Genomic DNA, 13,711 nt, shown 5'->3' on the forward strand with positions numbered 1-13,711 from the left:
GAAAGAAAAACATATGTAATTTGTCTTGGTGCCTAATGTATTATTCTCTCTTAAGAAATAATTCTCCTTTACTTGAAATTAAATTAGGTTTCACCAGACTAATATCAGTTCCTTAAAATTGCTAAGACTTCCTAAAAGCCAAATATGTGTGCTTGATCAATGTTTAAATCTAGATCTGATAGACAGAGTGCCTGATGAACTATGGATAGAGGTTCGTGACATTGTACAGGAGACAAGGATCAAGACCATCCCCAAGAAAAAGAAAAGCAAAATGGCTGTCTGAGGAGGGCTTACAAATAGCTGTGGAAAGAAGAGAAGCAAAAAGCAAAGGAGAAAAGGAAAGATATACCCATTTGAATGCAGAGTTTCAAAGAACAGCAAGGAGAGATAAGAAAGCCTTCCTCGGCAATCAATGGAAAGAAATAGAGGAAAACAATAGAATGGGAAAGACTAGAGATCTGTTCAAGAGAATTAGAGATACCAAGGGAACATTTCATGCAAAGGTAGGCTCAATAAAGGACAGAAATGGTATGGACCTGACAGAAGCAGAAGATATTAAAAAGAGGTGGCAGGAATACACAGAAGAACTATACTAAAAAGATCTTCACGACTCAGATAATCACGATGGTGTGATCACTCACCTAGAGCCAAACATCCTGGAATGTGAAGTCAAGTGGGCCTTAGGAAGCATCACTACGAACAAAGCTAGTGGAGGTGATGGATTCCAGTGGAGCTATTTCAAATCCTGAAAGATGATGCTGTGAAAGTGCTGCACTCAATATGTCAGCAAATTTGGAAAACTCAGCAGTGGCCACAGGACTGGAAAAGGTCAGTTTTCATTCCAATCCCAAAGAAAGGCAATGCCAAAGAATGCTCAAACTACCGCACAATTGCACTCATCTCACACGCTAGTAAAGTAATGCTCAAAATTCTCCAAGCCAGGCTTCAACAATACGTGAACTGTGAACTTCCAGATGTTCAAGCTGGTTTTAGAAAAGGAAGAGGAACCAGAGATCAACCTGCCAACATTCGCTGGATCATCGAAAAAGCAAGAGAGTTCCAGAAAAACATCTATTTCTGCTTTATTGACTATGCCAAAGCCTTTGACTTTGTGGATCACAATAAACTGTGGAAAATTCTGAAAGAGAAGGGAATACCAGACCGCCTGATCTGCCTCTTGAGAAACCTGTATGCAGGTCAGGAAGCAACAGTTAGAACTGGACATGGAACAACAGACTGGTTCCAAATAGGAAAAGGAGTATGTCAAGGCTGTATATTGTCACCCTCCTTATTTAACTTAGATGCAGAGTACATCATGAGAAACACTGGGCTGGATGAAGCACAAGCTGGAATCAAGATTACCGGGAGAAATATCAATAACCTCAGATATGCAAATGACACCACCCTTAAGGCAGAAAGTGAAGAAGAACTAAGAGCCTCTTGATGAAAGTGAAAGATGAGAGTGAAAAACTTGGCTTAAAGCTCAACATTCAGAAAGCTAAGATCATGGCATCCAGTCCCATCACTTCATGGCAAATAGATGTGGAAACAGTGTCAGACTTTATTTTTTTGGGCTGCAAAATCACTGCAGATGGTGATTGCAGCCATGAAATTAAAAGATGCTTACTCCTTGGAAGGAAAGTTATGACCAACCTAGACAGCACATTAAAAAGCAGAGAAATTACTTTGCCAACAAAGGTCTGTCTAGTCAAGGCTATGGTTTTTCCAGTAGTCATTTTGGTTGTAAGAGCTGGACTATAAAGAAAGCAGAGTGCTGAAGAATTGATGCTCTTGAACTGTGGTGTTGGAGAAGACTCTTGAGAGTCCCTTGGACTGCAAGGAGATCCAACCAGTCCATCCTAAAGGAAATCAGTCCTGGGTTTTCATTGGAAGGACTGATGTTAAAGCTGAAACTCCAATATTTTGGCCACCTGATTCAAAGAGCTGACTCTTTTGGAAAGACCCTGATGTTGGGAAAGATTGAAGGCAGGAGGAGAAGGGGAAGACAAAGGATGAGATGGTTAGTTGGCATCACTGACTCAATGGACATGAGTTGGGGTAAACTCTGGGAGTTGGTGATGTTCAGGGAAGCCTGGCATGCTGCAGTTCATGGGATCACAAAGAGTCAGACATGACTGAGTGATTGAACTGAACTGAATGTTTAAATATTTCTATATACATGGCAATCCATATTATCACTGCCTTTAAAATAACAGCTCAAATAATCTCATTTGGAGGGGTATCAAGACAATGGCACCCCACTCTAGTACTCCTGCCTGGAAAATTCCATGGACGGAGGAGCCTGGTAGGCTGCAGTCCATAGGGTCGCTAAGAGTCGGACACGACTGAGCGACTTCACTTTCACTTTTCACTTTCATGCATTGGAGAAGGAAATGGCAACCCACTCCAGTGTTCTTGCCTGGAGAACCACAGGGACGGGTGGGCTGCCGTCTCTGGGGTCGCACAGAGTCAGACACGACTGAAGCGACTTAGCAGCAGCAGCACCTAAATCTTCCAAACCAAATGCCACTTATTTATATAAAAGAAACTTCATCAAATGTGCAAAGTGATCACCCAGCAGTTCTGACAATCCATAATCTCTTCTTGCCTTTCAGGTATTCAACTTTGATGTACGTCAGCTGAACTGGTTAGAATACATTGAAAATTATGTTTTAGGAGTTAAGAAGTACTTATTGAAAGAGGATATGGCTGGGATCCCAGAAGCAAAGCAACACTTAAAAAGGTAAGTATAACATTTATTAAGTACTTAGCATGTGTAGCTCATTTTATACCAGGCATGAAATTTGAGCAGGAGAGCAGCTAATATTTTTCTAGCCTTTATACTATATATCCTAGTATACACTATTTAGACTTCACCATACTTCTATGAGGCAGGTAGTATTTTTGTTATCCCATTTCCATCAAAGAACTATTTAGGTTCAAAGGAGGGAAGTGGGCAAGCTGTACGTGGTAAGCAGAGGAGCCAGATTTGTATCTAAGTTTGCTTTTTCTACCATATCCTGTCATAATGTGCTATAAAGAATACCCAACAGGCAGGAAACCTGATGATGCTATTTAACATGGTCAAATCAATTAACTGTTCAATAGCTTTGACTGCCTGAAATTTTTTTTCAATAAAAAATTCTATGTTCCCTAAGGAACACAGAATTATAGCAGTCTTGCATAATTCTGGTAGAAGCAAAGGGTTTTTAATGAAGAGATGATATGGATGGGAAAAGTTGATTGCAAACAGACAGGAACCTTGAATTGAAAAGCAAGGTGAGACTTTAGAATTTACCCTCTAGTAAACGAGAATCAGTGATTTGTGATATACAGTAACATGATCAAAGTGTATTTAAGAAAGCTTATATTAGCCGTGTTTATAAGACAGGTTAAAGCAGAGAGGTATGAGAAAGGGAAACTAGTCAGGGGAATATTGTAGAAATATGATTACTCAGAATGAACGTGGTGGAAATGAAAGCTATCAAAATCAAAAGGCTATCAGATACTGCCATATACCTGAGGACACTTAATTATTTGCTGGTCATAGCCAGGAAAAGATACATTTATGCTTTAGGTAACATAGTTGGGTATTTGATACTGTGTTGACGTTGGTTATATATGTCTGTTTCCAGGCTCCGAAATATTCACTACCTCTTTAATACTGCTCTCTTCCTCATCGCCTGGCGTCTTCTCATTGCAAGATCTCAGGTGGCTCGGAATGTGTGGTTCTTCATCGTGAGCTTCTGTTACAAATTCCTCTCCTACTTTAGGGCATCTAGCACACTTAATGTCTAAGAACATTTGGCAATCTCCCTTTGTCTGGAACCTCTCAGATACCTCTAAAACAGCAACTGTGGTTCTCAAGATTAGGTAACAAATATGCCCATCATTACCTGTCAAATGTGCTGTCATGTATTCATCCTTATTTCTAAACTATAAATTTTCATTTCATTTCAGTGAGAGAACAGAAGTCATATCCTAACGAATTATCATACAAATTTTAGGAAAAAAATTGTTTCCAGATTGTTTCTTTAACACTATTCTGTGCTCTTGAATATAAAACACCAAAGGACACCCATCTTCCCTTATTTAGCTTTGTTCTCCTTGAGAGGACTAATGTGCTCAATAAACATGGAAGGACACATGACAGAAGTTGAGACACGCTCAAGAAAGGCAGTTGTCACTGGAACCATTTAGTATAGTGTACTTAGTATAAAGGCTGAAAATCAAGATAAGCAGACAAAGGTCTCAACATCATCATAAATGCTGTAAGAGAAACAGTTCTCCATGGAGGTTTCTGCTTTCTTTTTGTGCTATACTATGGAGTCCTGGTCAAGGGCTGGGAAATTAGAAAAGTGGGTTCACATCTAACATTTTCCTTCACTATACCCACATCTGAAACCTGAAGAGAACCAAGAGGTGTAAATAATGTATATAGAGTGAGGGCTCAAGCATATTTTCATTATGGGTGATTATTATGCTTTTAAGTAAAAATTGGTTCTTGTAATTTGAATTTGACAACTATTATTCTAAATCTTTTGAATCATAAATTTTCCTGATTACCTCCTCTTAGGAGTTTTCCTCTTGTTCATTAAACTGGCCAAATCCCTTATATTTAAGCTTATATTGCCCAGGCCTTCGATTAGAGTGACTAATGTTAGAGGAAGGCCCTAGGCTAAAATCACGTAAAAACCCATTTTCCTGATATTTGCCACTGAGAAAAGCAAAATTGCAAATAAAAATGTAAATGCTAGTCATATTTTCTGTGGGGAAGTTCACTCTTTCACCAGGACTTTAGTATCTTGATCACTCCAGTTGCAGAATGTTACCTGTACAATGTGCAGCCGAAAAGGACAGACTTCATTAGTGACTGGAAGTTCAGAGAACAGGTGTTGTTTTAAACATATTTTATGTATAATGCAAATGAATTAGTAAAAATCTGTTCTCAGATTCCCATATTAATAATATAACTGTTATCCCAACTTTCCTCATATTTGAGAGACGAGTGCATTTTAGATTGCAGCACTTCATGTTAAAAACGTGGGATATGATTCAAATAACAGTACCTGGGGCCTAAGTAACTAAAAATAATCATAACTACTAGAAAATTATATGAGCATAAAACATTCAATGTTAGTTATACATATGGCTCACTTCCTGGGATAATTGGTTAATACTCAGAAAGGCACATTCATGTGGTAGAAGTGTACTAGAGCTGTGAGGGCAACTTCTAGCCCAGTATTATTTGAAATTTTTCTGAACCCCATAAAGCACATTTGGGGTCGGGGCAGGGAGACTCTTCTGGGCAATGTCTTTCTCAATCTCATCTAAGTTATGTGAACTACTTTCCAGGGCAGAAAACCCAGCTCTGAAAGAAAGCAGCTGGTTATCTTCAATTTGAGATTTCTGTGATTATGTTTAAGATAAAAACTATAGATGATAAAAAGGAAATTAAGATATAATTCAATGAAATTGGACAACACATAATAGTTCTAAGAATTTACTATCTTTTGGTTATTTTATGTTTCACCAACTCAATAAATTCCACTGATCATTCAGTTTTGACTTGATTAAATGAAAATTTGAATTAAAGACTGATTTCCTCTTCTAGTATTGTATCTTTAACTGCTGACTACTGCAGTAGATCTTCTCCCTCATCCTTAGGAAAATAAAAAGAAACTACCAGATGAATATGAATTAACACATTCCCATAATGCTTTTTCAGACACCATTAATAGCGTACAGAGCAGGATGAGCACAGCCTTTACAGGTAGCCATTGCTGTGCCTCATTACGCTGCACCGTTACTAGGCAACAGGTCTTGCTCAGTCATTGTCAGTGCCTCAGTGGGCCCCACCCACAAGCAGCAATCTGTCAATGAACAACCGTTAGTTGTCCTGCTCAGTTATTGGTCAGTGCCACAGTGGGCACGCCCCACAAGTAACTGTCAATGAGGGACAACTGGGGAAGTGATTCAGCCAAGGGTCAGTGGTGTGGTGGTCATCAGGTGGAAAGGCAGATTCAGGCCTTCTCCTGGAGGCCCTCCAGCTCATCCAGCCTTGGGCCAGCAAGTGAACTGAAGGACCCAGGGAACAGACGGAACTATGTCCTGCAGGGCTCCAGAGCGCTCACTAAGGCCCTCCACTAGTCTTGGCCCAGACCTTGAGGAGCAGTGAACCTCCCCCCCATCCCTGTCTCTGCTACCAAATAGCACAGCCATCTGCCTTGGTTGCAGTCTGTGAGACCTGATCTCCCCTCTTTTTGGGCAACCTGAGGAGACTGAGGGCAAAGTGGGTTGGGTGCATGGCAGAGATGACAGCTTGGCAGGGTTTGGGGACCTGGACCTAAGGGAGCTGCCAACTGAGATCTGCCTCCTCTTAGCCAGGACCAGGACCTTGGAGGATGCAAGTTGTGCCTTGGGACCTTGCCCTTTCTTAACAGGACAGAGAATAACATTGGTTTGGTAGAGATTTACAGGAACATTGTTCCCTGATCACGACCTGACCTCAGGAACAAAGGATCTGATGCCAAGAAGTTTGCAACAACTAACCACGCCCTTCCCTCACCTTTTGCTTTTAAAGGGGCTTGTTGAAAGCTTTCACTAACTGGGTTTCTTAAGGCATCAGCCACCCATTTCCTTGTATGAATCTGTAATAAACCTTTCTCTGTTCCAAACTCTATGATGTTTTAGTATTGACAGACCTCACCTGTGCATCAGGCACATGGACTTGCAATTTGTAACACATGCTGAAGAATGTTCTACCTGTGGTATTAGAGAAATGACACAAACTTCTCTTGTGATGATTAAGCTGTAAAAGTAGGTATCTGCATGAAAGAAAACCCCTAGCTACTTTATATCAAGACCAGTAACAATTATTTGAGTGCCTAATATATACAATCCAATAAGAACTTTCTACTTTTGATGGAGAAGGGGACAGTAAGTACAAAGAAAAGGTTACTTTTTAAAAGCTTTGGTAATCCCTATATTCTGCACCCACAAGATATTACAGTAACAAACATTACAGAACTGAAAAGTCAACACATGAGGCAGTTAATTCTAGAAAAAGTTGAGGCAGAAGGGCACACAAATCAGAAAAACATTTCTCACAAATTTATACTAACCTAACATCTCCAGCTAGTATAAAATTTAACTCATTTAAATTTTTAGCTCATTTAAATAACTGACTTAGAATCTCAAGGTAAAATTGACTTGAGAAGGGACTAATAGTAAGTAGTGTATCTCATAGTGAACATTAACAATTAGGTCAGCCTAAAGTTTCTTGTAAAGAGATCAAACTAGTCAATCCTAAGGGAAAACAGTCCTGAATGTTCACTGGAAGGACTGATACTAAAGCTGAAGTTCCAATACTTTGGCTACCTGATGCGAAGAACTGACTCCTTAGAAAAGACTGATGCTGGGGAAGACTGAAAACAGAAGAGGACGACAGAGGATGAGATGGTTGGATGACATCACTGACTCGATGGATACCAGTCTGAGCAAGTTCAGGGAGTTGGTGATGGACAGGGAAGCCTGGTGTGCTGCAGTCATGGGGTTGCAAAGAGTGGGACACAACTGAGTGAATAAACTGAACATTTCTAAAAATATCAATGTTTCAAAGTTCCAAGAATCACATGCAAATTTCCGTGTAACTTTTCCCCTGTACATTTTCTATGCAAATCTAAAAAATTATGTTTTGGGAACCATATACATATATGAAAAAATGCTCACTACCTAGATTACCTTTTAAAAATATAACAAATTGCCAGAATTGCTGATTTTAAGATATAACTGACTTGAGAGATAGGAATGCCCTGTGAGGTGCAGATACAAATATGACAACAGATACTTAACTGAAATTGAGTGTTAACAGCTAGAAGAGCTCTCTGATATAAAATAGATTAATATTTTAGGTGTATCCCTACTTTATTTGAAATATCAGTTCCAAGCCAGAATCGTAAATGGGTTGGAAAGATGTGGAGTTGGGTCAATTTCACCAATTCTAGAAAAATATCTTAAAGAAATCAAAGGTAAGTATAATACAAGAAATCACCCAATTAATTTGTATAGTTGCTTGAAAGCAGAAGAGAATTTACAAAATATTTACTACATAATTATATGCTGTGTTGTTGAAGGTCTGCTTTAGTATGTAGTATGTATCTTACATCAATGTATACCTTTTGCCACACCTCCTCATTCTGGGCTTTACATTAAAATTATTACACAAATAGCATAAATGAATTTGGAAGAATTGTTAATGTCTTTTGATAAATACAACTTGCAGTCGCTGAAACAAAACCATTAAATGGTTTGCTGATTATAATCTGTTTGGGGCCTCCCTGGTGGCTCAGATGGTAAAGCGTCCACCCGCAATGAGGGAAACCCAGTTTCGATCCCTGGGTTGTGAAGATCCTCTAGAGAAGGAAATGGCAACCCACTCCAGTATTCTTGCCTGGAGAATCCCATGGACAGAGGACCCTGATAGGCTACAGTCCATGGGGTCGCAAAGAGTCAGACACATTGGAGTCAAATCTTTTCCTCACTCACTCGTAACACGAAAAATATAGAATAAATGGCATATGATACAATAATTTAGCTCCATCTGAAGCAAAAGGAAAGATACTGAATGATAAAGATTGCTGTAGTTTTTCTAGGAGGAAAAAGAAGCTTAAATATGAGGAACTAAGGCTTATTTGGGGGTACATGATCGTAAAAGGACAAAAAATTATTGTACAATTTATTTTATTGAGTCCCATCTTTAGAATTGAGACACTGAATGAGTCTTTTGTCTTTCTTTCTGTTAAAACAATTTTAAAAACTACAAGAAAAAAAAAATCCAAGGCATTTTGTTTCCTACTCTTAAAATAATGCTGATTTAATCACTAAAATATTCCAAAAGGGGTGGGAGGAATTACAATAAATAAATAGTACTTGGATATTACTCCAGGCTTCATACCATAAGGTAGTGAACAAGTAGTGATCTATTTGGATAGTGCTGACAAAGGGTGACTCATTTTGGCTTAAAGGTTTGCTAGACCTCCAAACAGACAGGGAAGAGCTTAAGTACTAATTTAAAGCCTGATGAGATTTTAAAGATCCTAAGGCTCAGGTTAAGTAATTTAAAAAATACACACATCTCAAACTTAAGTTTAAAGGTTTTAAATTGTGAAACAAAGGAGCTGCATGTACATTTAATTTTTGGTACCTGAATTACTAACCTAAGACATCAAAAGACAATGTACAACATGTGTCTTTATACCATTAAAAAAATTAGATCTTAGTCATTCCTTTATGAATTCCAAAGCTTGTATTAAAGATTATAAACTCTGTCGTTAGTAAAGTTTTATTACAAAAATTCAGTGCTTTATATCATAAAATGTATATGAGAAAAGCATAATATTAATCATCTAAGTCAAGAATTAGAAATGTGTAATTCTGAGTTAAGCTTTTCCCAAGAGGTAGTCTGAAGTGTACAAATACTGCAGCAGAGAATTATTCATCTTTTTCATTTAAACATTTCATCTCTTTTTATAGGCTGTATGTATGCAAACACAGATGAAAAAGAAAACTCATTTCACATAATTCCAGATCTCAATATTAAAATATTTAGGATGGAATATATACACATAGATACTATGAATGCCCTAATAAAATAAAAAATTGAGTAATAAACTCAGGTATCCCCTACTAGAGGCATAGATAGATAGGCCAGTACAGTGTTCTCTGCCACGGAAAAGAAACACTTGGTGAGGTCAAAAACTGCTACTAAATCCTAATACACAAGTGTACAGCATCACCCATCATACAAAGGGCTGGTCAGAATCTTAATACTTTGATCGCCCAAAATCTGACCCTGACTATTCGAGGGATTTCAGGTGAAAACCTTTCATAACTTTTAAAATGGAAATCAATGGCAAAGTAGTATTTTGCTTCAATGAAATTCCTTTTATACTCAGTTTTAATGGGACAGATTAATACCATTACAATTTTAATATGGTATTTGGAAAACAAAACGGTAACAATTAAAAATCATATATAAGTACCAAAATAATTTTTAAAATCCTTCTTAAAGATACTCAACTTTTATAATCCTAATTGAAAGAAAATAATTCTAAATCAATAGTTCTTCCTATTAAAATAACCCTGAAACTTAACTGAATTTTCTGACAAGCAGATTCACAGAACCAACATTCAGTCTAAAATAGCTAAAATTCTAATTAAAAATTCCTTTTCCCAGTCTACCTTCACTGGAAATAACATCTGAAGAAATCAGAAGTTTCTAAATAATGAGAAGGCCATTCATTATTTGGAATTTTCTGAATTTGAAAATCTTTCAAAGCATAAACTTGTCACATATTAGTTAACTTAATGGCTCTTAATCATATTAACTGTGTATTTTAAACAATGATGCTTATTATTTTCAAAATAGCATTCTTATATAAGCTTTACTATAAAGTAGTTTTATCAGTATTTCTTCTTCTTTACATTATCTGCCCCAACTGCTTTCAACAGGACATTTTTCTCTTTTACCTTTTAACAGAAAGGAATTTGAAAAACTCTCACTTGTGGTGTCCTATTCTCTAAAAACCATTTAAAATCTTGTCTTTTAGTCTTGGTCTTGTTACTTACCTGGAATTTTTGTTTCCCCATTTCCCTAAAAGACTTAAACCATGAGGAACTAGTTGATGATTCTTCTACTGTCATTATAAAGCATTACAAAAGGATAAATGATGTTGGCACATATATTCCAAATTTAGGTTTTAACAGCACCTGAGTGATATACCCCTCTTTTTTAAATCTTTTATATCACCTAGAAATTTAAAATTAATCCTAAAATAGTTAAGAAATCTAGACCAACACAATCTAATACAGAATCAATCACATTCAGGACACTGAATGCAGATAGTTCTTTCATAATACAGTTTTACAGTTTAAATGTTTAATATGATCAACATTTAATCATATTAATGTTTAATATGACAGTTTAATATGATAATCTCTCAGATCTGACATTGTCTTACTTAAATATTTGCCTCATACTTCTATTTTTAAGTTACCCTGTTGCCCACTACCACAACACATAAAAAATGCTACTTTTCCTCTTAATATTTTACAAACTGATAATTTCCATCATTAGCAGTGGATCTTTTTATTACTCATCCCCTGTTCCCAAACTATAACAAGAATAAGGATCATATTAGGAAACTTAGCATCTTTTTTTAACAATGTGCTTTCTTATCCCTGCATACGTGCCCACTATACAATTTGTGAATGATACCTCTGTTACATATTACAGCATCTACCTCTGTTACATATTACAGCATCTGCCCTTCTAAGTATTTACCTTAGTCTTTCATGACTTTGCCTTGAACAATCAGAAATGTCAATAGCCAGAGTTTAAAGAAAAGCAGTTACCACCCTAAGACCCAAAATTGGATAAATGGTCTTGTCATTATGGCTTAACAGTAATATGGCTATAACATAGGGACCCCGCCTTTTCCTTTATTAACAATGTGACCTGACCACACTTTTTAAAGTCTAGACTAGTCTTCCATATGTTTTACATATTTTATTCTGACATCATATCTTTAAAAAAACAAAGAGATGAAAATATTTGCACTTATCAATGCCATTTTCTTTAGATGTGATTTGACTTCTTCCTTCAGGCTCTTTGTCATCAAGAAGCAAGGTCTGATTTCAGTACTGCCCATCTGCTCTGAAAATATCAGAAGGGGTCATGTTCAAAGCAATACTCAGCTGGGCGTATTCACTGATTAGATTAGCTGCATAATTTCTTCTAGAACATTTGTAACAGACACGAAACATATAGGATTTCAGTTTGGGTTTCTTTTTTTTTCTCCCTAGGTGTGATTTCTGCTTCTCATTCATATTTTCTTTTCTTTGAATATATTGCACAATATTTTATTATTAAAAAAGGTTTTATGTCTCAGGCAAAAAGTTCTTCTCCTTTACTTGGGAGGTGTTATTGTGTATTATTTTCTAAAAGAGGTACATGGTTGTCCGTGTGGCCATCTTCAAAGGGAACCTAGAGAGGAACAAAAAGACCAAAGTATGAGTTTTATTTCTTACACTATTTCCTCTAAACATAATGCTTCATTTTGGGCAATTTCTTTCAGGCACCAAGAACTAATATTTATATTTAACAATGATACTATGACCTGGGATGGAAATCACTGTATCACTTACAGAATTGACAGGTTTGTAGGCTCCAAGTCTGAAACGACAGTAAATTATTTCAACTATAAATTTGCCAATTCCATGTAGCATGCCTGTAACAACAAAATGTTTTTAATTAAATTATGCTTTTAATGAAATTTCTTCCTATATTATTTATTTCCTAAATTTGTAAGAATATAAAACTCAACTAATTACAATGGACTAGGTTAAGGAAGGTTAACAGTTTGCTTTATTGACATCCACAGTTAAAAATATCAAGACAATTGGATTTTAAAATAAATGAACTTCTTTTCAAAATCAGAAGGCCACATAATTCATGACCTTGACAAAGCAATCTTTTCAAAGGTGCTTAATGTATCTTATACCACCACAAATTTAAATGACTCTGTTGTAAATAAAGCAGTAACCACAAAAGCTATTTATTCATTTAAAAAATATACTTCAAACTATAAACTCCATGTAATATTAAACAGAAGTTAGCATAAAAAAGGAACTATTTAGGTTGGTACAAAAGTAACTGCAGTTTCAGACTGAATTTTAAATCATTAGAACCAGGCTCAAACACATCTTTTTTTAATTAAAATAGGAACTATTACAATCAACACATTGTTGCCAATGAGAAATAAGTTTGCTTATTCCTATAGCATAAAAATCCATGTTTTGGGATTCAATGAAGTCTTGGAAAGTATCTTCTGCCTCCTGCTGGTTTTGGAAGCATTTTCCCTGCAAGAAGTGGTCAAGATGCTTGAAGAAGTGGTAGTCAGTTGGTGAAAAGTCAGGTGAATACAGCAAATGAGCAAAACTTCATAGCCTGATTCGTTCAACTTTTGAAACGTTGGTTGTGCAACCTGCAGCTGGGCACTGTTGTAGAGAAGAACTGGGCCCTTTTTGTTGACCAGTGTCAGCTGGAGGTGCTGCAGCTTTCAGTGCTTCTCACTGATTTCCTGAGCATACCCCTCAGATGTAATGATTTCGCCTACAGAGGATTAGATGGGTGGCAGACCACCAAACAGTGACCATGACCCCTTTTCTGGTGCAAATTCAGCTTTGGGAAGTGCTCTGGAGCTTCTGAGTTGGTCATCTCTGGATGTCATATACAGCCCACTTTTTGTTGCACATCACAATCCGATTGAGAAATGGCTTGTTGCACAGACAAAGAGAAGACACTTCAAAATGAATTTTTTTATTTTCAGTCAGCTCATAGGCAGCCACTTAAATCAAGCTTTTTCACCTTTCCAAATTGCTTCAAATGCCAAATGACCATAGAATGGTTGACATTGAGTTCCACTACAACTTCTGTAGTTCTAAGAGGATCAGCTTCAATGATGGCTTTCAATTGAAGCTGTCAATTTCCAATGGCCTGCCACTACACTCCTCATCTTCAAGGCTCTCGTCTCCTTTGCAAAACTTACTGAAGCATCACTGCACTGTATATTCATTAGTAGTTTCTGGGCCAAGTGCACTGTTGCAAGTTGTCAGACTGGCTGCTTTACAACCCATTTTGAACTCAAAT

The 13,711-nt window shown here is 36.9% G+C and overlaps 2 protein-coding genes across 4 annotated transcripts in view; one reads left to right on the plus strand and one right to left on the minus strand.

The window, feature by feature from the left end:
* FAR2 (fatty acyl-CoA reductase 2) overlaps positions 1-6,677 on the plus strand; it is a 176,058-nt gene extending 169,381 nt beyond the window's left edge. For all 3 annotated transcript variants that reach the window (XM_027541626.1, XM_027541624.1, XM_027541625.1), the window contains exons 11-12: positions 2,616-2,743; positions 3,636-6,677. In XM_027541626.1, the coding sequence (XP_027397427.1) occupies positions 2,616-2,743; positions 3,636-3,798 (291 nt within the window). In that variant the 3' untranslated portion in view covers positions 3,799-6,677. The remainder of the gene's footprint in view (positions 1-2,615; positions 2,744-3,635) is intronic.
* Positions 6,678-9,327: 2,650 nt separating this feature from the next.
* ERGIC2 (ERGIC and golgi 2) overlaps positions 9,328-13,711 on the minus strand; it is a 45,582-nt gene continuing 41,198 nt past the window's right edge. Inside the window, exons 13-14 of the mRNA XM_027541627.1 lie at positions 12,208-12,290; positions 9,328-12,046 (exon numbers count right to left, since the gene is read on the minus strand). Coding sequence (XP_027397428.1) covers positions 11,984-12,046; positions 12,208-12,290 — 146 coding nt within the window. The 3' untranslated portion in view covers positions 9,328-11,983. The remainder of the gene's footprint in view (positions 12,047-12,207; positions 12,291-13,711) is intronic.

This window comes from Bos indicus x Bos taurus, chromosome 5 (assembly GCF_003369695.1).
Source record: "Bos indicus x Bos taurus breed Angus x Brahman F1 hybrid chromosome 5, Bos_hybrid_MaternalHap_v2.0, whole genome shotgun sequence".
Lineage (NCBI taxonomy): Eukaryota > Metazoa > Chordata > Mammalia > Artiodactyla > Bovidae > Bos > Bos indicus x Bos taurus.